The 19,418-nt window shown below is 42.8% G+C and overlaps 1 protein-coding gene across 1 annotated transcript; it reads left to right on the top strand.

The window, feature by feature from the left end:
* The first annotated feature begins 477 nt into the window (after nt 1-477).
* On the top strand, nt 478-18,039 carry FBXO33 (F-box protein 33). Its single transcript, XM_035540145.2, has 4 exons — nt 478-944; nt 6,178-6,288; nt 11,381-12,066; nt 16,049-18,039. The coding sequence occupies exons 1-4, from the start codon at nt 478-480 to the stop codon at nt 16,318-16,320; spliced, it is 1,536 nt and encodes a 511-aa protein (XP_035396038.1). The 3' UTR covers nt 16,321-18,039.
* Nucleotides 18,040-19,418: the final 1,379 nt, after the last annotated feature.

Genomic DNA, 19,418 nt, shown 5'->3' with positions numbered 1-19,418 from the left:
GCGGGGCCGCCCGGTGCCCGCGGCCGGCCCCTCACGGCAGCGACCGGCGGGCAGGGAGGGGTTAACCCCCCCCCCACCCCGCGCGGGCCGTTGGGCCGGCCCCGCCTGCCATTCGAACGGCGGCGCGTTCCATTCCGTGCCCGCGGGGGTCCCGCCGCGCCTTCCCCCTCCCTCCCCGCAGCAGCAAAGCGCCGCTCCGCCGGGCCCTTCTCCCTCACCCCCACCCCCCCCCCCCCCCCCGCGGCGGGCTCCCTCCCGGTGCAGGGGCAGGGGGGCGGTGGCACGGCCCGCTCCGCCCCCCCCCCCCCCCATCTCGGTGTGGTGCGTCCCGGCAGAGCCGCGTCCCGGCCGGCGCCCGCCCCCTGCGCCTTGTCATTGATGTTGTTGTTTTTGTCGCAGGAGCCCGAGGCCAGGCCGGGGCCGCCGCCGCCGCCCCCCGTGGCCGCCGCCGCAGCAGGGCCCGGGCCGGCTCCAGGCATGTCGGTGTGCGGGGAGGCGGTGGGCGCCGGCTCCCTGCCCAGCGAGCTGGTGGTGCACATCTTCTCCTTCCTGGCCGGCCCCGACCGGCTGCGGGCCTCGGCCGCCTGCTCGCACTGGCGGGAGTGCCTCTTCTACCCGGCCCTCTGGCCGCGCCTCCGCCTCAGCCTCCGCGTCTCGCCGGCCGAGCGCCCGCGCCTCGAGTTCCTCATGCGCAAGTGCGGCTGGTTCGTCCGCGAGCTCCGCGTCCAGTTCGCCGCCGACAACTACCCCAGCGCCGCCCCCGGGGCTCCCGGCGCTGCCGTGACGGCGGCGGGGGGCGAGGGCCCGGCGGCGGGGGCGGCGGGGGCCGGGGTGGCGGTGGCGGCCGGGGAGGCTCCGCCGCCGCTGTGCCCCCGCTGGCTGGACCTGCTGCGGACGTACCTGGAGCTGGTGCTGTGCGTCCTGAGCAGCGTCCGCAACAACAGGTAGCGGTCGGGGGGGGGGGGGTGCGGGGGGGGTGTTTTTTCACAGAAAATGGTTTATTATTTCCTCACCGAGTCCCTGCGGCTTCTCCCGGCCGTAGGGCGAAGTGACCGGGTGTGCCGGGTATCCCCTGGAAAGCGGGGGGCAGCTGCTTCAGGGGCAGCCCCCCGCTCCGCTCCTCCTGGCCTCTGGAGGGGTTGGGGGGCGGGCCGGGGCCTTCCTGCCCCGCTCCTCGGGCTTGCACCGCACCGAGGGGGCTTTAAACGCGATTCCTGGCCGGTTTTGGCCCGATGCAAATGGGGCGTGTGAGGTCTCGCTTTCAGTTCCTCCGCGGCGTTGTGCCCAGCGGGGACTTCCCCTGGGGCAGCTGCCGGGGCCGGGAGGTGGGAGCCTGGCTTCCGAAAGCTGCTCCTGGGCCACAGCTCACCTTTATCTGCCTCTAGTTCCTGGCCTGTGAGTCCTCGGGGTGAGGGTCCTACCCGCCTCCGCCAGCCTTCTCCTGCCTTTCAGGGAGAGCCTTCGCCTAACTGTCGAATTTTTGGGAAATTTGACTGATGTCCCGAATGAAAAAAGTGTTTAAGTGGTGTTGGCGATGATCAGGTCGGAGGCAAATTCCGCCAAATGGAGTTGGAAGGTTGAAACAAATAGCTAGAATCCCCAGGAGGTGTTGCCTGGGAGTTTCACGGGGAAAAATAATAATAAAAAAGGAATGTTTTTTTCCGCCGCCTCACTAAAATGCGAGGCTGTCAAACGTGTTGTGAGAAGGCTCCTGGCATACTTTACTTTTTGCATTCTCTGTGGCCTTATCTGCAGCTTCTATAAGGACACTGCTTTCTGGAGTTGTTTTACAGATTTTGTATGCACAGCGTGGCTGAGAGTGCAGCAGAATACTAGCAGCAGTAGTTGTTTCTCCACTACCTGTTCTCTGGAGATAAGTATAATTTCAGTGGTAAGATAGAGGTGGAAAGTCACCAGCTGGGATAGGATTTTGCGTTACTATGCTTTTCCTGATGTCTTCAAATTGCTTGCACGCTGCTCTTTTGTTTTGAAATGAATCAGGTGTGACTGGGGAACACAGTACCTCGTTATTACAGCAGGGTCTTTTTTTGGTGAGCAACTGAAAAATGCGTGGGGGATTTACATTAAGCACTCAGAAGTCTACTCAGAATTACATTTTGAATAACGTATTTGTTTCTCTGAAGGTTTTGATACCTCTTCTTTCCTTGCAAGGTACCTGGTTAGTTTGCATGCAGAACATTGTCCTTTAGCTTTTCAAGTGGGGTTTTAAGATTGAAAGGAGGTGGGAAGGAATGGTAACGTGCCAAGTTGCTGCTCGGTTCTCACCTCTAAGCCAGAGCCATTGTCACCTGCCTTGATGCTTCCTTTTGTCTGTGGAATGACTGCAGGCTGTTCACCTTCTTTCTCTGCTCTGCAGCACAAGGATAATGATTAATTCCTTCTTGTGTTCTTGTACGTGGGATAGGTATTGTAATTTCCAAAATAAAGGAAACAGCAGCATTTTTAACTTGGCCAGTGGCTGAATCACAGTAAATGCATTCCTTTCGGAATTAAGTTTAGAACAGGATGATTCTTTCATAACTCTTGTCAGCCCCTATGATAGCTTTTTTTGGCAGAGAAATTCAAAGAACTTCCATCTTGCTCCTCAAAACTAGAGAGGAAAAAATCTGCTTTTGTGAAATGGTGTGCCGTTTCTTAACTACGTAATCTTGTTGTAGGCTTTTAAATCTATTATTAAACAATACAGTAACAACTCCCTCCTTTCAGGAAAAAATGTTCTTTAAATGGCTGTAGAATTCCTTGAGGATTTATAATACCACAGGACCTAAGAAAAGACTAAAGTAATGACTAAAAGTAATGCAATTTCTGGATGTCCTCTTGGGTACAGGGGAATGATGATGTGGGTGGGTTTTTTTGCTAATAAAAGTACTTTCTGTAGAGTACAAAGCTGCTGATTTCTAATCAACTCTGCACGTTAAAGTCTCTAGAAAAATATTTTGGAGCGGCCTTTGCTAATTCTGATGGAATGAAGGAAATAAACTCAGCTGCAGGCACACAGTTCAAAACACCTGATAACACTATGATAGGTATTTCTGCTGGCACTCAGCATCCACAAAGGTACGTTCAAGGTCCCTCATGCATTTGAGGTAGAGCTCAAGTTGACACAAACTTGGTTTTGCAAGAGGCAGCATATTACTCTTAAATACTGCTTTAATAGCACCGAAACCAAGAGGAGTTGTATAATTCTGTAATTTCTTTAATTAAAATGTACTAGAGTGATGTTTACAGTGATCTATAACTTCTCCACAAGCGGTTCTGTTGACAGCAAGTGAAGCAAAATAAAAATGTGTTATTTAAACACTTGATATTCTACTTCCTATTAAAAGAAAGAAAACGACTTGGGGGGGTGCCTCGTGTTCTGTAACAATATCAGGAGGGACAAGTTGTTTCTCACTGGCTCTTAAGGGATCCTAATCATCTGTGCCTTCACAAGCTGGCCTTTCAAAACTAAGTTCAGGAAGGCAGGTGGGAGGGTGACAAACTTTCCGTGAGTCATTTCAGTGTATACAGTAGCTAATCGGCAGGGACTGATCATCAGCAGGAGACTGCTCTTCTATGTAACTGTGAAGGCCCGAAGTAGAGATTCTCCTCTGGCTGCTTACAGAGGAGGGCAGGAAGGTATTGGTCCTCCCCGCTTTCATCTGCAGTGTGTTCGTTTGTGTGACTTGTTTGATCTTAGCTGTGGAAGCAAAAATGCAGGTTGTAGTAAACCTGGGAGTTTACGTGAAGTGTGGTATCTACCTTGGAGTTGCCAGAATCGTGTGAATCATTCAAAAGAGGAGACTGCATCTGTGTTTGGGGCTTTCTAATAACTCTCTTCTGTCAGCCTGAGCAGGCAGCTGAAACTGGGGGGGAAGGGGGGTATGTGCAATAGGTGCCTTACCACTTTGTGCCTGTTGAATCTAAGCAAGGCCATTTTGATTCCTTTTGCATTGCAAGGTGGAGAATGGATGTTCAAAGAGACCCACCAAACCTGAAGAAGGAGCAGAGTAAGAGGCTTGGTACCTTTAGTATGCTTTTTGAGCTAGTGGAAAATGAATGGTTAATACTTAATTAAAAATGTACTAGATACAAAAGAGGATGTTTCCCCGGCTGTGGTTATACGTAGAACGTAGGATTAAGTTGCCATTAGGACTTTCAGCAAAAGATGACAGTTAAAGCCCAAATAAATTTGTTTAAACAGCAATGACTTTACCAACCCAATGAAATAAGGATGAGAGGTGAGCCAAATGCCGTGGAGATTATAGGGTACTACAAATAGTAACAAAAATCTAATACTCATTTGGACTGTGGTGGTAACAACTGTGCTGTGCATGGAAGAATAATTGGATGTTTTCATTGGCCAAGTTTTGGGGTGGAGAACTTTATCTGGGTCTCTGCAGTGCACGAATGGCAGTCAGGTAGATGTAGGAAACCTGGCGGGTAGCAATAAATTGTGTTTTGTACGTCCTGTAGCTCAGTGGCTCTAAAATTGACACTTGTCTGCAGCAACATTCACTGGGGTCTGGGCGGCACCAAGCAAGACCTGCATGGGATGTGAATATGCAGGTGAATCAGAATTGTTCTGAAGGTTGCATTTTGTCTGAGCTCTCAGATTTAAGTCCCTGAGATCAGAAGATAAAAGCCTAATTATAGTATTGGCTGTCAGCACTGCCTTGCACACCAGGTGGATGTTTCTGCTGCTTTCCCTGCCGCACCAGACTTTCCTCAAAAGCTGTAGGCGATAGAAAAGCACAAAATACTCTCGGTGGTGTTGCCAGTGTCTTCAGATTTCCCTGCCAACCTTATTCTTCAGCTAGGATCAGGCACTGGCTTAGTCAGATTTATAGAAAATTGAGAGTGTGGTTGGGGCTCAGTTATATTCCAGTATCACTACAGTAGTCTTGTATTTAAAACACTAAATATTAAAGTGTTAGAATTTCTGAAATGGTTGTTGTAAAATCTGGGTGTTTTGCTCCAGTATTTGCCTGACTTGATAGGAAGCCTGCGGATCTTCATTCACCTGTAGAAGAAAAGTAGCAGGTGAGACAGGGGAGAGATTTCGGGGAACTAGTCTATGGTTATTTCATACTTCAAAACAGGTAAATGATTATTTATGCTCGATACCAATTATAGCCTGCAATTCATAAACTGAAAACTTGACTACTTGACGGCTTTCTTCTGTCGGTGGAAGATCTGCTCATACTGGGGAGGTAGGGAACTGGCACCAGAGCTTCCCTAGGCTTTGAGATTTGTGATTGTTTTGCGTCTTCCTAAAAGTTGATCTGAAGTATTAGCGTACAACTTGCAAACAGTCGGTTTAAAAAAAAAAAGAAGCCACAAACAGCTTCTGTAAAACTGCTGTCATTTTCGTATCTTTTGTTTGATCTCTTTTTAGGGGAGAGCAAAGATGCAAGTCAGAAGTGAACTGTGCTGGGGAAAGGGAAACTGGCTGTCTAGCACACTGAGACAAGTCCAGCGTAAACTTAGAGGTTCTTCTTTCACTTTTTAGGTATTCCTTCTAGAAATTTAAATTGTGTCATGGTGGACCGGTAATTCTCTTTTGTTGGCTGATAGTAGAAGCTGTTCTGATATTTCCTACTTCAATGTAATAGAAATCAAACACTGTTTGGGGGGTGAGGAGCTTTTTGCTCAGCTTTCATCTGAAGTTTGTGTTGCCTCAGTTGAGGAAGGTTTGGGCCCCCATTTGTAACCCAGTTGCAATATGTAAGTGCTCAGGCAGGGCTTCTAGCAGTTGCATTCTACTTGGGCATTAAACTCAGTGTTAAGTGGTAGAAAGGAGCAGGTATTTGATGTTTCCATCTGTGAAATTTAATACACGTGTACTAAGAATTAAAGAGTATGTGAAAGTGCTGCCAGAAGTCTGCCTGATAGTGATGGACTGCTGAAAATACTCCTCTGTGGTCACTAAAAACTGGTATTTGCTTTACAGCTGGATTCAGCAGTTTGTATATCCCGCTTCCCCTTTATGCTTCAGTCTCAATTCCTGTAGTTTCATACATGCCTGTACTCCAGGGCAGAAGGATGCTTCCCAGAAGAGGTTACATATTCCATGCAATAATGTGTTCTTGCTGCCTGTGCTTGTTTTATCCAGAATGATTCCTTCTGGTGTTTTAATTTTGTATAAAAATTCCTTTTTGTTTCTTTGTTTCGTAGGAACCTCCAGAAGTTAAGTCTCTTTGGGGATATAAGCATTCTGCAGCAGCACGGAAGTATATCAAATACATACCTCGGAAAGGTTGATCCTGATGGCAAAAAGATTAAGCAGTAAGTTATATTCATAAATTGTCAAATATGTTAAAATAATAGTTAATGTATTTTCATGTCTGAAACACGTAACTGAGAAAACTTTTTTTTTTTAATAGGATGAGAATTTAATTCTTAAATTGGGTTGATTTTTTTTGTTTCTAGTATTTTCATGAAGTAGTCTGGTTTTGTGGCCTGTTTTTTCCCTTTCCCGGCAGGGTGAGAATCTTTTCTTTCCTCTTTTCATTGCGTTCTAGAAACAATATTAACTTAATGAAAACAAAACAGGAGGAGGAGCAGGGATTTGTTACCAGTACCTCTACCATTGCTGTACATGAAAAAATGAGAAGAGGAAGTAATCCGATGTCCTCAGTTCTTGTGAAATACGTGTAGCAAGTAAAATTGAAAGAGGACATAAGCACCGACAACTTATTTTGTGTCATAAAACTAGGTTAGGTGTTTGTAGAAATCCTGAAAGATCTTAGCTCACGGCATGCTTGTTTAGTTTCAGAGGTGTATTTTAGCTTGCCATAATTACATTACTGTACAGTCTTTACTTAGCATAACTAGTTTGTAGGTTTTTTTTGGAAGTGGTGAAATACAGTTTAAAAAGCTACTGACTTCTGGAATCAATTGTCCCCGAAGAGTGATGCTAACTAAGCGAACGAGTTTTAGTAGTTCTAAAACTTTCCATATAGATCACTTTAATTTGTGCCAGCTTAAACATACTCCCAGTAGCTGGAGAGAGGCGTAAGTACAGCCACTCTAAATCGTTACTGTTTATTTTTAAGTGTTTTTTAGAACTAGTCTGGATATATTATCAGTTGTATGTACGTATGTGAATGCAATTGTCAAGGTAAATGTTTGGTCCTGACTTAAATTTGCACATCAGTGTGAATTCAGATATGTGTCTTTGTTATTCCCTTATGTTTAAATTACTCTAACCTCTGCATTTTGAAATTGTTTAAGATTTGTATTGTAGCGCTGTGTGCAGGTAAAAGGCTGATTTGGTAAAAGCTCCTTTTTCATATCCTTTGTGAAAACGTAAATACATAAGCAGATCATGGCCAAGGGGCTTAAAGAGAACCATCTAAGCAGATGTTTACTCAGCTGAGCACACAATTAAATATTTCTTCAAACAAATAACAAAAATTACTATGCATACTTCATTGCCACGAACTGTTCAAAATTCATTTACTATCTAATTTGAAGTTAGTCTTTTACACGAATATTGACCTTTGCACATTTTGGAATGAGCAAATAAATGCTAGCTCTTTTTTGTTTGTTTTTGCTAGAATAAAGCAGTGTATTTTGGGACCTGCTAGCTCTTTTCTAAATTAAAAGAAAGTTGTTGGTGTTTTATTCAGCGTTCTCAAGTTCATCAGCACTAGCAGCATATACTTCAGGAAGTAAATCCCAAGTGCAAAAGGCAAGACTAAGAAGCCGTAAGGTGTTTGCGTCTCTTAAGTTGCAAAACGTGGATGCTGACAGCTAACACTGCAAGACACTGGGCAACCTATGGAGGCAATGTTACTGGTGGCTGAAGGTTTGGGAACCCAAATGGTGATAAGCCTTAGCAGCTGTTTCAGGAACTTCCTGCAGTCCAAACAGGGAAGAAAACACGACACTTTCTCAAGTCCGTAGCATTGAGATGAGTGAAATGGGCCATGGGTGAAATCTCAGCTAGCACAGAGGCATTGGTCTTTGCCTGGGGGAACATCCTAAGGGTTGTTCCTGGGGGAGAGGCAGCCTTGGATTATGTTTCCAAAATCACGTCTCTGTAGTGATCAGCTTGTACAATACGTGGCTTTGTAATGCTTTTTCTCTTTTTCTATTGCATATGTGTCCCTGGATACTTCCCAAAATTCTCTTTAGACCTCAGTTCATTACTGCGTGGAAGTTCATCAGAAATAATGCATTTGTCTTGAGCTGAGCAAGGGGTATATGTGTAAAAGCTTTGTTTTCTGAAATGTTTCCATGATTGATCCACGTGGCTTAGATAGTTTGGTTTCCAAAAGAAGCAGTTTAGCTCCTCTTATTAAACCAAACGTATTGATTGGTGGTCTTTAATTAAATAAACGGGCCTTACTAATAGGTTTGCCTCCTGTCCAGGGCCATCAAGGTACTTCAGTACCTGTCAGGACTTCCGGGGCTTAAACAGTTAGTCAGCCTTTGGTCTGTCCTCTGGCTGAAAGTGCCACTTCTGGCATTAATTGTAACAGGAATTTATTTTGAGGTTCTTATTGCTGAGGTGGTTTTCTCCAGTGTGGTAGGTCTCAGGCAGATGGGGAACATCCCATTAACTGCTCTTTACAAGGAGCAAAGGGGACTGATGAAGTACACTTGTTGAGGTATCGCTATGCTAACTTGCTGTCTTGCATGTGCTGAGCGTTGCTCATATTTTGTGTTCTATGTACTAAACCCTGCTAAAATGTCAGATGTGTAAATGAGCTTTAAGGTAGTCCTATGTATGTTACAATGAATATTGTACTACATGCTAGGTACTTGAAGTAAAAGTATGATAATAAAATAGATGTTAATTTCTAAGAATTCACTTAATGTTTTCTAGAAATGGACAAACTATTTTTGCAAACTCCAATTAGATGCGGTCTGCTTATGAAAAGTAGGATGCATGTAAGAATTTGCAGGAGAGGAAAACCCCTTATTAGGTGCTTGGAAAACGTATTCAAAATCTGTTAAAATGAATAAATAGCTGGTGGTTTTTATTGTTCTTCCTGTCCAGCCTCACATAAAGCAGATATTTAAAGCAAACCAAAAACCAGTCGGTGTTAAATATTCTACACGGACATGTTGAATGTCTGTCTATTTTTATTAAATTGGCAATGAACTGGGGAAAGGCATCTGGAAAGTTTTCTTAAGGTATATGGACAGGCAGCCTATCAGCACTAGTCTAAATATGAGCATAAATACTTCAGTGTGAACTGAATAGCATTAAATTGGTATTACTTTTCATTGTTTAAGTTGCATGAATCCTCAAACAGTGCTCTTCTGAGCCTGATTATTTAAATCATAACAGAAGCACAATTAAAACAAAATTTGAGTGCAGTAAGGCATGGATGATAGATGTTTTACTGAGCATGTCAAAACTGAGTTGTCATCTTTTTAAATATCACTAGTACTATTATGACTGATTACTTGGACTATTACAAAATAAAGGATTCCATTGCTGTAAACGTTACATCACCTTTCCAAGCTACTGTGATGAGAGCAGGGAGGGAAGAGCCTTAGTTCATTGTGGGAGAAATTAGAGAGGTTCCTGTGGTAGAACCTCTTCCTTTGGGGGATCATCAGAGAATCTGCCTTAAATTTAAGCTTTGGCAGAAACAGACTCAAAACAAACATTGCCAGGATCGAACAGCTCTCATCTGAGCTCCAAAAGAATTTAGGCATAAAATAGCAAAACTGCATTATTTGTGAGTCTTAACCTGTTGTTTAGTTTTTGTTGCCAGTCCTCAGTTAAAGAAAAAAATGTACTTGGAGACAATCTAGAAGATCTGCAGTGTGTATAAACCTGATGACTGTACTAGGCAAAATGTTGGAAACTATTGAGATATATAATTGATAAATATGATAACCACACCAACTGTTCCACTTCCAAAGAAAAGTCAGGCCTTTTACAGTTGCAAAAACTTGTTTTAAAGAGATGACTAGGTAAATTTGTGGAAGTGAGGTCCCTGAGGGTTACTAAAGACAGAAAGCCACCTCTGGCTCAGGAGGTCAGAGTTACAAGTGTTTGGAAACGGGGGGAAATCTCTGAGAATTACAACTTTTCCCCTTGTTCTATCCCTCTTAAGGTGTTAGTATTTCTCTGCTGTCAGTCAGGATACGGAGCCTTTTATTTTGTCTGGATGGTATCTTGATTAAAGATAGGTGGATAAGAATAACAACTTTGTAAAATTGCTTTGTGCTTAAATACAGAAAATATATAAAATGTGTACAGATTCGCAACAATAAGGGAAAAGGGGTTCTATGGAAAACAGTACCCGATTTGAAGCACATCTGAAGCTCAATTGCTTCCCTTAAATGCTCAGTGTGCCTTCTGGCTGGCCGGGGTTTGAGATCAAACATGTCTGTATATGCATCCTAAAAAGTATGTGCTCAAAGAATACTCCTCACTGGGGCAAGAGGGTTCTTTGGAGCTTCAGTAGGTGAGAGATGAGGATTGAAAAAATACTTCTTTCAAGGAATCAGGTAGGGTTTGACCATGCTATTGTTGTTTGTTATTCAGAATCTTACTCTAAAATACTTCTCAAGCATTCTTGAATTAAATATCTAAATTATTGTTTTAATGCAAGAATGTTCTTTAAATGGGTAGGAGAGGTGGGATGCATCAGAGTAAGCGTGTTATAATCATACAGTGCGATAAATCGCATGAGGATTCCAGCAGGGCCAGATGATTCTGGCACTGGTAATCTGGGTTTGACGTTTTACCAGGTCCAAGCTGTTTTGGTAAAATTTGAAGCCGTTGACAATGAGAATCCAATCAGCTGTACATTCAGAGTTATTTCAAGAATCTTCTTAGGTATTTGTTCCTTACCCTGCGAGGAAAATAAAGCAATTGGTTTCTATCATTCTAACATATGTTCAAAGGCAATCTTCTCCAACTTTTCAATGAAAACGTCTTTTTTTTTTCCATATTGAATTTGCAGTACTAGAGAGGTTAGCAACTATGAAAAGCTGTTTTAAAAATTAAGAACTGTTTTTAAAGCATTACGGGCTTTCTTGCTTGCATGACCTTAACATGTATGTGGGAGGGTGTTAATGCGTGCCGGGATCTGTGCTGAGAAGTATGAAATGAAGGGTCGTAGTGCACCACTGTTTTGGAAAAATCAAAGTACGTATTTTTTTTTCAAGATAGTTTCCAGTTTTTAACCTTTTAAGTGTAGTGGTGGTTAAAGCACGGTGGGAGGGCTGCAGCGTGTTGGGTTCTAACCTTGGTAGTTCACAAGAACACCGACAGTAGCACCTTCTGCAGAATAAGGCCGTAAATGAAAGAAGAATAATTCTTGCACAAAAAATCAATAGAATGGTAAGCAATTGGTAAGACTAAACCATGTTTAACAGCATCGTTGTCTGTTTTGTTTGCTTGCAGAATACAACAGCTGTTTGAAGAGATACTAGGCAATAGCAGGCAATTGAAATGGCTGTCTTGTGGGTTCATGCTGCAAATAGTAACTCCCACATCACTGGCCTCCTTATCAAACCCCATAGCCAACACCATGGAACACCTGAGCTTATTGGACAACCACATCCCTGGTAATACCACTCTTATCACTGCAGTCGAATTGGAGCGTTTTGTGAACCTGCGTTCGCTCGCTTTGGATTTCTGTGATTTCACGGCTGAAATGGCAAGAGTCCTGGCTGATAGCAACCATGTGCCTTTGCATCGACTGTCTCTCCTGGTCCACAGTGTTTCCATAATGCACAAGTCATTGGACAGTATGCCAGAAGATGAGAATTGGAAGGCGCTGACACGCAACAGCACCAATCTTCGGGTCTACATAATGGCTTTTGATGTCAAGAGTGATGATATGCTAAGGATTCTTAAGCCCAGTATCCCCCTAGAGAGGATTCACTTTGACAGCTACATCACTTGTGTTTCAGGAGCTGTTGTTGACCTCATATCCAGGCAGTATGACAAGTTTCTCACTCATTTTATACTAATGAATGATGTGATAGATATGTCTGGCTTCCCAGATCTTAGCGACAACCGGAATGAAGATCCACTTGTCTTATTAGCCTGGAGGTGCACAAGACTGTCTCTGCTAGCTGTTCATGGTAGGTAATATGTTGCATGAGCTTAGTATGTGACTGATACGCTTAGAAAGCTTCAGCCTTCCTAATTACGTGTTTTAGTAAGAATGCTGTTCAGAAGTCTGCTATGCAGTTGCTGTACAAGCTGTTGTACCTTCCACTGGTATTTTTGTTTGAAAATAGGAAGGTTTTTTTTGCGTATGTGTTCTAAACATTCTTGTAGCTTACTAACCTTTCCTGAGAGGTCACGCAGGATTTTGTTAGGCTGCTCACAGAACAGAGGATAACTACGAGCTGAGTGTTCAAGGAGGCTTGTCCTGCAAGTGGCCTGCGCTGTGCCGTTCCACCAGGTGCCTGGGCATGTGAACATGAGCACTGTAGGTGCTTGCTGTGCGTACTGAGCTCATGGGCTGTTAAGATTAGATGATTGTGCTTCCTGTTTGTGTAAATAACGTGGGTTCAGTGCCCCAGGGCTGAAGGGAGGAAGTCTCTTACCAGTTTGGTAAGGCCTTGGCAGCAGATGAAGGCGGTGAACAAAATTTGAGACTTCTCTACTTGAAGAGTGGGGGAAAAAATAATGCAGAGGAGGTTGTCTTGCTGAGTGCATTGGTTTCACTAATAACACACAGCTAGGTTTATCCCACCTATTTGCTGTATAATTGCAAATCAAATAAGCGCACGTTTATATTCAGCTCTGTAAACTGTACAGTACTCGTTAGAAGATAGAATCATTTGGCACACGTGAGGCACCTGAAAGTGAAATAATGCAGAGTAGTTATTTCTGTGCTGGAATTGGCTTACCAAGACCAAACTTGTTGATACATGAAGGAGTTAAGTGATGACTCTGTGTTCTGCTGCGTGAGAGTGAATGCCCATTTCCTCAGGCAGCTTGCAGGAGCGAATTCCCAGTTACTCAGCACAAACAGGAGAGAGCAGCAGCAGCAGAGATGGTACATTCGGATCTCGGTTGAAGGCATAAGGTTCTGTTGTATCTGCTAGGAAAAGGTTTTCACTGTCTTCTACTGAAAATCAGTGGAGAAAAAGAATCAATCCAGTGGTCTCCTCTTTGCAGTTTCACTGACAGACTTTGGAGATTGACGTATGACTGTGCCACTCTGTAAAGAGCAGATTTTAGCAGTTTCTTTAACGTTTAGATAAAAGTTTTAGGACCTTTTTAAAGAAAAGAAAAACAAACACAACAAACACCCCAAAACTTAAGTTGTCTTCTACCACAGGGAATTCCTCTAATCTGATCCAAATTTTAAAAGATGATAAAATACCTGATCATGAAGTAGTGTAAGTATCTTTTAATATCAGAACATGTCTATTCAGTAGAACATATTACTCAGTGCATAGCATGGGGAAAGCAACACCTTCTACAGTTCTGTGTAATCAAGTGATTCTTACTGAATCTTCCTTCTTTGGAGAGATTCTTTGTATACCTGCAGGAGAGAATGGCCAGGCATCGCCCTTGCTCTGATTTTGAAATCCAGGTTCTTCCCATTTCTTTTCTCCCCTACTTGTAGAAGGTAGCTAAGCTCCTTATAAACACCTCATCTTTAAGTTTTGAATGTGACTTCTCAGGTGGTGTAGCACAAGCACCTTTCTTCTTGAGTAGTTATGGTGAGAAAAATATGGCTATGAGGAAAGATCTAGAATGCTGTGATGCTTCGGTACAGCATCTTATCCTCACGTTTCTGTTTTTTGAGATTTACCAAGCAGTGGTCTCTGGTGCTACTTGTTGTGTTGTTGTTTTTTTTTTTGTGATACTATCAAGCTTTCTTCAGGAAAGAAAAATTAAAAAGGTGTATTTGTTCGAGGAGCCATAACTTGCTCTATTTGTAAGGGCACAGGTTTCGTCTATATTTAGACAAGAAGAGGTGGTTCTTCAGTTTCCAGTATTTTCCACAGGTTTTTGGTTTTCCCTCTTTTGCTTTTAGTTTGCTCTGAAAAAGTCTTTAACTTACAGATAGCTTTGGCTGTCACTTGGCAGTGACCAAAGAAGGAAGGGAGAACACGTCCTAAGGACGCTCTTCTTGGATAGCTCACGATTCTTTCCTGTGGGAAGTCGTACCATCGTTCCACCAAGGTAGCATCTTCAGGGGCAGAGGAAAACTGAGTCAAGGGTATTCAATACTTGTTGCAGCATGAAGGAGCAGGGTGAGGAGTGTGTGGTCTTTTGGGATGAGATGGGGACAGTAGGGTAGTCAGAGTGGTGTGATCAGGAGTTGTAAGTAAAGAGCCACTCCATCCAGAGGGGCTGGAGCCCTTTTTTCTTAAGAGAAGGACGCTTTGTGTGGAGTTCCAAGGCTGTTTGTGTTGTAAACGTATTGTGCTACCTGTGAGATCCTCGGTTGCATTCTGTCCCTGAGCAAAACTAAAGCTGACATTTCTACCAGCAAGGAAGAACCACACTGCTGCTCGTGGCGTGTTGGTTGTTCAGTGCTAACTGCGATGAAGCGATCACTGCCTCTTACCTCGGAAATACTTCAGCTGGGCACAGGTTTTTCTTGCTGCTGGGAGGTTACTGAGAAACTTCAGGCAAAACGTTTTGAAAGAGTTATTTTAAATTAAGACTAAGTTGAGAAGAAGGTGGTTCTCCCAGAGAACAGAGAATCTGACAGTGAAAAGTTGCAGCAAAAGCTGTGTACCTGAGCCCCAGGGATGGCGCAGGGGACTTGGCTGCAGTTACTGTTCCCCTTTATTCTTGTACTCTCTCTCAAGGCTTTTTTTTAGTAACTTTCTTTACAGTCAAGACAACTGTAAGGTGTTGTGAGCTCCTTCTGAGCCTGATAGGAATGTAATTCATAAAGGTGCAGTTTTCCATTGGGCTTAATATCCTGCAGCCTTGCAGGTTCATCTTCCGTGACTGTTGTGCTAGGGTTAAAGTATCAGCCAGTGAAAATCGCAGGAATTCATACATTCTTAGTGGTTAATATCCTAGAAATGAGCCGTTTAGGTATTTGCAGGGTTTCTTTTTTAAAAAAAGGACCTTGAGCAGCATATTTACAGGAGAGTTTCGAGACAAAACAGTAGGAAAAAATGGAATGAAAGATTCTTTAATCTGTTACTTCAGTTTTTCTCATTCTTTAATTAGCTGTCTTACTGCGAGTCTGTAGGATGTAGAGCGTGTTACTTCCATTGTTGATTCCTTCAGCAGCTAACTTTCCCATTACAAATTCTGTGCAGACTGCAGCTTGCCTTAGCCTCTGAGTGGGCATCCCACCAGGAGGCATGGTGCCTGTGAGAATGGTGATGAAGGCAGAAACGAGCCTTTTCTTTTGCAGTGGAAGGGCTGGCTTGCAGAGCTCCCAAAAAAAGGGAAGATCCCAGATAGTTTGTGTTTTGTACCTGGACAGGGAGGAGCTCAGCGTTTGCCTTAGTAAGGATACAGAAAACTGTAGAAAAATAGCAGGTAGCTGCGAGTAAGTGTTTTGAAAGAGGGGTGCTAATATATGCTAATGGGGAGAGGGGGAAGCTTTATAATTATGTTTAATTTCAGCTAGAATAACAAGATATATGTAGATTATTTTTTTTTGCGCTGGTATGACCTATTTCCTGGAGAGGCTTCTGTTTGTTTTTTCCTCTACTAAGTCCACCTCCAATGCAACAAAAGCTAATTTTTTTTCTAGCTGAAACAGTTTTAAAATGGTCCTTTTATATATTAACTTGAATAGTTGATTAGTCACTTTAATGTGATTTATTTTTAAGTAGATCACAGAAGGTTTGAAGTTGTATTTACAACTTAATTCGTAGCAAAGAAGTCGATGCAAATAGTGGAGAAAAATAGATGTAGAAAAGCTTTGTTAAAATACCTGAAATATTTTTGATACTTCCTTATTCAACATATAAATGGAGCTTTTTTTACTTGCAACAACAACAAAAATCGGGAGGAGGATTCTGCCAGACAGAAGATGCCAAAAGATGTTCTGGCATTAAATACTTGTGTAAAAAATGCCTTGAGTGAAGTTACGGAGCAACTTTTTTTTTTTTTATTTCCCCATAGGTTACACAGTTTGGGCTCATAATCTTATTGCAATTGCTCGTCTTCGTGGCTCTGATCTGAAAGTTCTTGAAGTCACAGAAGAAAGCATTGATTTCGACCAAGGAGAACTGGCTGATCAGGACGTGGATCCAGTGCATAATCTCATTGAGCAAGTATCTCTCGGATTGGGTCGGCCTTGGCACGCAGTGATGGACATAGAACTGCTCAGTGTCTTCACTGAGCCAACTCGTCATTTTTACAGAGAGATGCAAAGCTTCAGTGAAGGCATTTAGCTCCTTATTTACAATTCCTGTGGTTACATATGCAAGTAGGGTCCTATTATGTTTTTTCAGTAGCGTGAATTAACCCCTTTTGTGCTGTGTTTAATCAGTATTAGCTATATAGAATTACATATGTGTATTCTACTTCTTGATCAAAGAACGTAGTCGGGTATTGGTTTAGAAGCTGAAAGTGGCAGTGTTTAGGGTTTTCACGGTTAATGGACTTGTCCACCAAACCTTACCGGGATACAGCCAAAGGCTGTCTGAGGTTGCCGGCTAACTTTACTTTTGTTGAGTAACTGTGTTTTGAATGATTTTACTATTATATCGGAGTTCTGCGCTCAGGAGCCAACTGTTTTTAATATCCATATCCATAGCCCAGCGGATTTCTCTGCTGTCATTGTTTGCTTAATCTGGTAGCGTGCTACTTAATAGGCTTAAAAGGAAGAGAAGTCTATCCAGGGCTGTTCATTCTTAGACTCTCACCTTGCTTCATTCCCCATGCAGCTTACGAAGCATGACTTGCTGCCGATGTCGGTTTTTCTTAGCTCTGTTAAGCAGTGGTGTGAAACACTAGCTTTTTGGATACCCGCACTTCCAGATGCACTCCATAAGCTGTAGTATTTCAGATTCTTTGTAAACTCCTCCTAGTTTATTCTCATCTTTAGTCATCTTCCTTAAAAGTTAGCTTTGGGCCAAAGTGTAAGAGAAAAAAACCAAGAATGTGCGCTCCGATGAGGTAAAAGCATAACAGTGAAGACTTCAATACAAAGGTATACACCTGCAAACAAACGTTAGTCGTGAAATCCCTAGCAACCAAGTCACTGGATTTTCTCTGTCAGCGCCTGTGTCAGCTGCCAAAGAATAGATTAAAAACGAAGAAGTGCCCACATGCTGGCAGGGGCAGGCCAACTTCTGGCCAGCCAGATACTGCTAGATTGTAATATATAAGGTCGAATTTCGACCTGTGGTACACAGCTGTGCTGTGGCTCAGTCAGCAACCTCAGAACTCTTAACAAACATGCACCTGTTTCACTGTGAATAGTGAATGTAAAGGAAGGAAAGGAAACAAATACAAAGCTTGTTCTATCACAGGTATGAGCTGCTATGATGCATGAAGAACATTCCATGAAGTATGTTTTAAAATCTTGTTATATCTGAGAGGCTTTAAAAGCCGATTTAACTGTTTCAGGGCAACCGCGGTACAGACGTGGTCTCTGTGAGACTTCCACCTGACCCCAGTTTTAAGTGGTACGAATGTTGTGCATTTAATGTTTAAAGGACAGTCTGCAATAATAAAGTAAGTGGCCAACGTGGGTGCCCAGCAGTGCTGAGACCTGGCTGCTATATTGTAAGCTTTGGAAAACACAATTTATGCAACAGATGTCCAGATATGATTCTATTTATGGAAAAAGTTTATATGTGTTTTACAAATGGTTTTACCATCTTATATTAAAATGACCTTTTGACAGGTGTGCGCTGTTTTGTCTCCAGTGAGCACATACCATGCGGATTTTATATGTACATCAGTAGAGTGAATCCACTGGCACAGTGTGTGTATATGCCAGATGTGGTGAGATTTTATCTTATAAATGTGATCAGATTAAAAAAAATAAACTCCTGACAGAAAATGTAAGGAAACCAGCTGAATGTTTGAATTGATGACTGATGTTGTATGGTTTATGTTAAATGTATATTCTTTTAATCAATGAATAAAGCATTAAAAATTGATCACTGTATAAAATATTTTTGTTGTATCAGCATGAGAATTTCTAGACTTAAAATGCAACAATCGTTTATAAGTTGTGTATAACTGGTAGCTCCCATTGTGTTTAGGTCAACAAAAGAGTCTAAAATGTCATACAGTAATTTCTTGGCTGAATTTTGTCAACTTATTTTTTGGGTGGGGAGGGGTGGGGGGCAGAAGGATGCTTTGGTAACGATCAGACCACCAGACCAGTTAGCACAAACAGTATATCACGGTATGACTTACTAGACTGATATGGTAAAATGTGGATTGTAGACTATAGAAGACTATTTTGGGAAATTCTTGCATCCGTTGCAATTGCTTAAGTCAAAACCTAATGTGCTCTAGAAAAATGTGTAGTACTTTTTTTTGGTGTCCCACTATTAAATAGATTATGAATACCCACAACGCTTCAGTTTGACCTTTTCTCTGTACTCAGAGTACGTAGCTGTGTATTCTGAATGAAAACTGCAGATGGCCGATAAGCTGCTGAAGAGCTGCCGTGCCCTGCAGTGGCTGATTGTGCTGTGAGACTTGTCGGAGTGGCTGTTCGGTGTGCGCGTGCCAAGCACAGGTTTAACTTGAGCTTCTGAACTTCATTTTATGACAGATCAAACCGCTACCAAGCATGAGGATTGCGCTGCTCCTTGTTTAAGGAGTCTCCTAGAGCTTGTAGATCTGGCAAGCAAGATCGCTTGACGACTTATTGAATTAACGACTTATTGAAGAGAGGAAAAGTAGATTTTGCTGTGGGTAATAAAGATAAGGTGTGTATGATTATAGCTATTCATATTCCAGTAAAGTGAAATAACAGGACTCAGTCATGGTGGCTTTCAGGGCTCAGCCTCCTGAGGGACGTTTATGTAGCAGTTATATCTGATAGGGATTGTTCAGCATCATCTGGACCTTAAATGGGGGTGTAAAGTGACCACATTTCTGGCCATTTCCATGCAACTTCCTAAAAATGTTGCATCCTCTGGTTTAAACAGTCGCAGGATGTTAATTCTACCTCTGCAGACTACAGTGTTTCTGTGGATGGCTGCATGATTTACCTCAGCTGGGAAGTAACTTGGTTACTTTTGTTACCTAAATGTATTTCTCTTTTAGCCTAGCCTATTTTCTGCTGTGTTTTTAATTAACTTAATACTGAAAGGTAAGATGGGGGCAGGAAAAACAGCCCACCCGGCTGTGGTACAGGGGTGTACAGGCCTCTCACTCTGTTTAAAGTAGGCCATTGGTGCCTAGTGTTAGTACTCCAGATGTGATTTTTCATCCAGATTGAAGCAAGTCTAAAGAATGGATGTGGTTTGTGTTCCAGGTGCAGATTCTATATACTTAATACATACAGACTACTGTAATAAGC

The sequence above is a fragment of the Cygnus atratus genome, chromosome 5, assembly GCF_013377495.2.
Source record: "Cygnus atratus isolate AKBS03 ecotype Queensland, Australia chromosome 5, CAtr_DNAZoo_HiC_assembly, whole genome shotgun sequence".
In the NCBI taxonomy this organism is placed as follows: domain Eukaryota; kingdom Metazoa; phylum Chordata; class Aves; order Anseriformes; family Anatidae; genus Cygnus; species Cygnus atratus.
This window is presented reverse-complemented; position numbering and strand designations above follow the sequence as displayed.

What these genes read in the sequence shown, in the direction of transcription:
- FBXO33 (XM_035540145.2), top strand. Translation starts at nt 478, where the DNA reads ATGTCGGTGTGCGGGGAGGCGGTGGGCGCCGGCTCCCTGCCCAGCGAG. An exon ending in AGCAGCGTCCGCAACAACAG is followed by an intron (nt 945 to 6,177) that starts GTAGCGGTCGGG and finishes TTTGTTTCGTAG; the next exon opens with GAACCTCCAGAAGTTAAGTC. An exon ending in GTCTCTGCTAGCTGTTCATG is followed by an intron (nt 12,067 to 16,048) that starts GTAGGTAATATG and finishes ATTTCCCCATAG; the next exon opens with GTTACACAGTTTGGGCTCAT.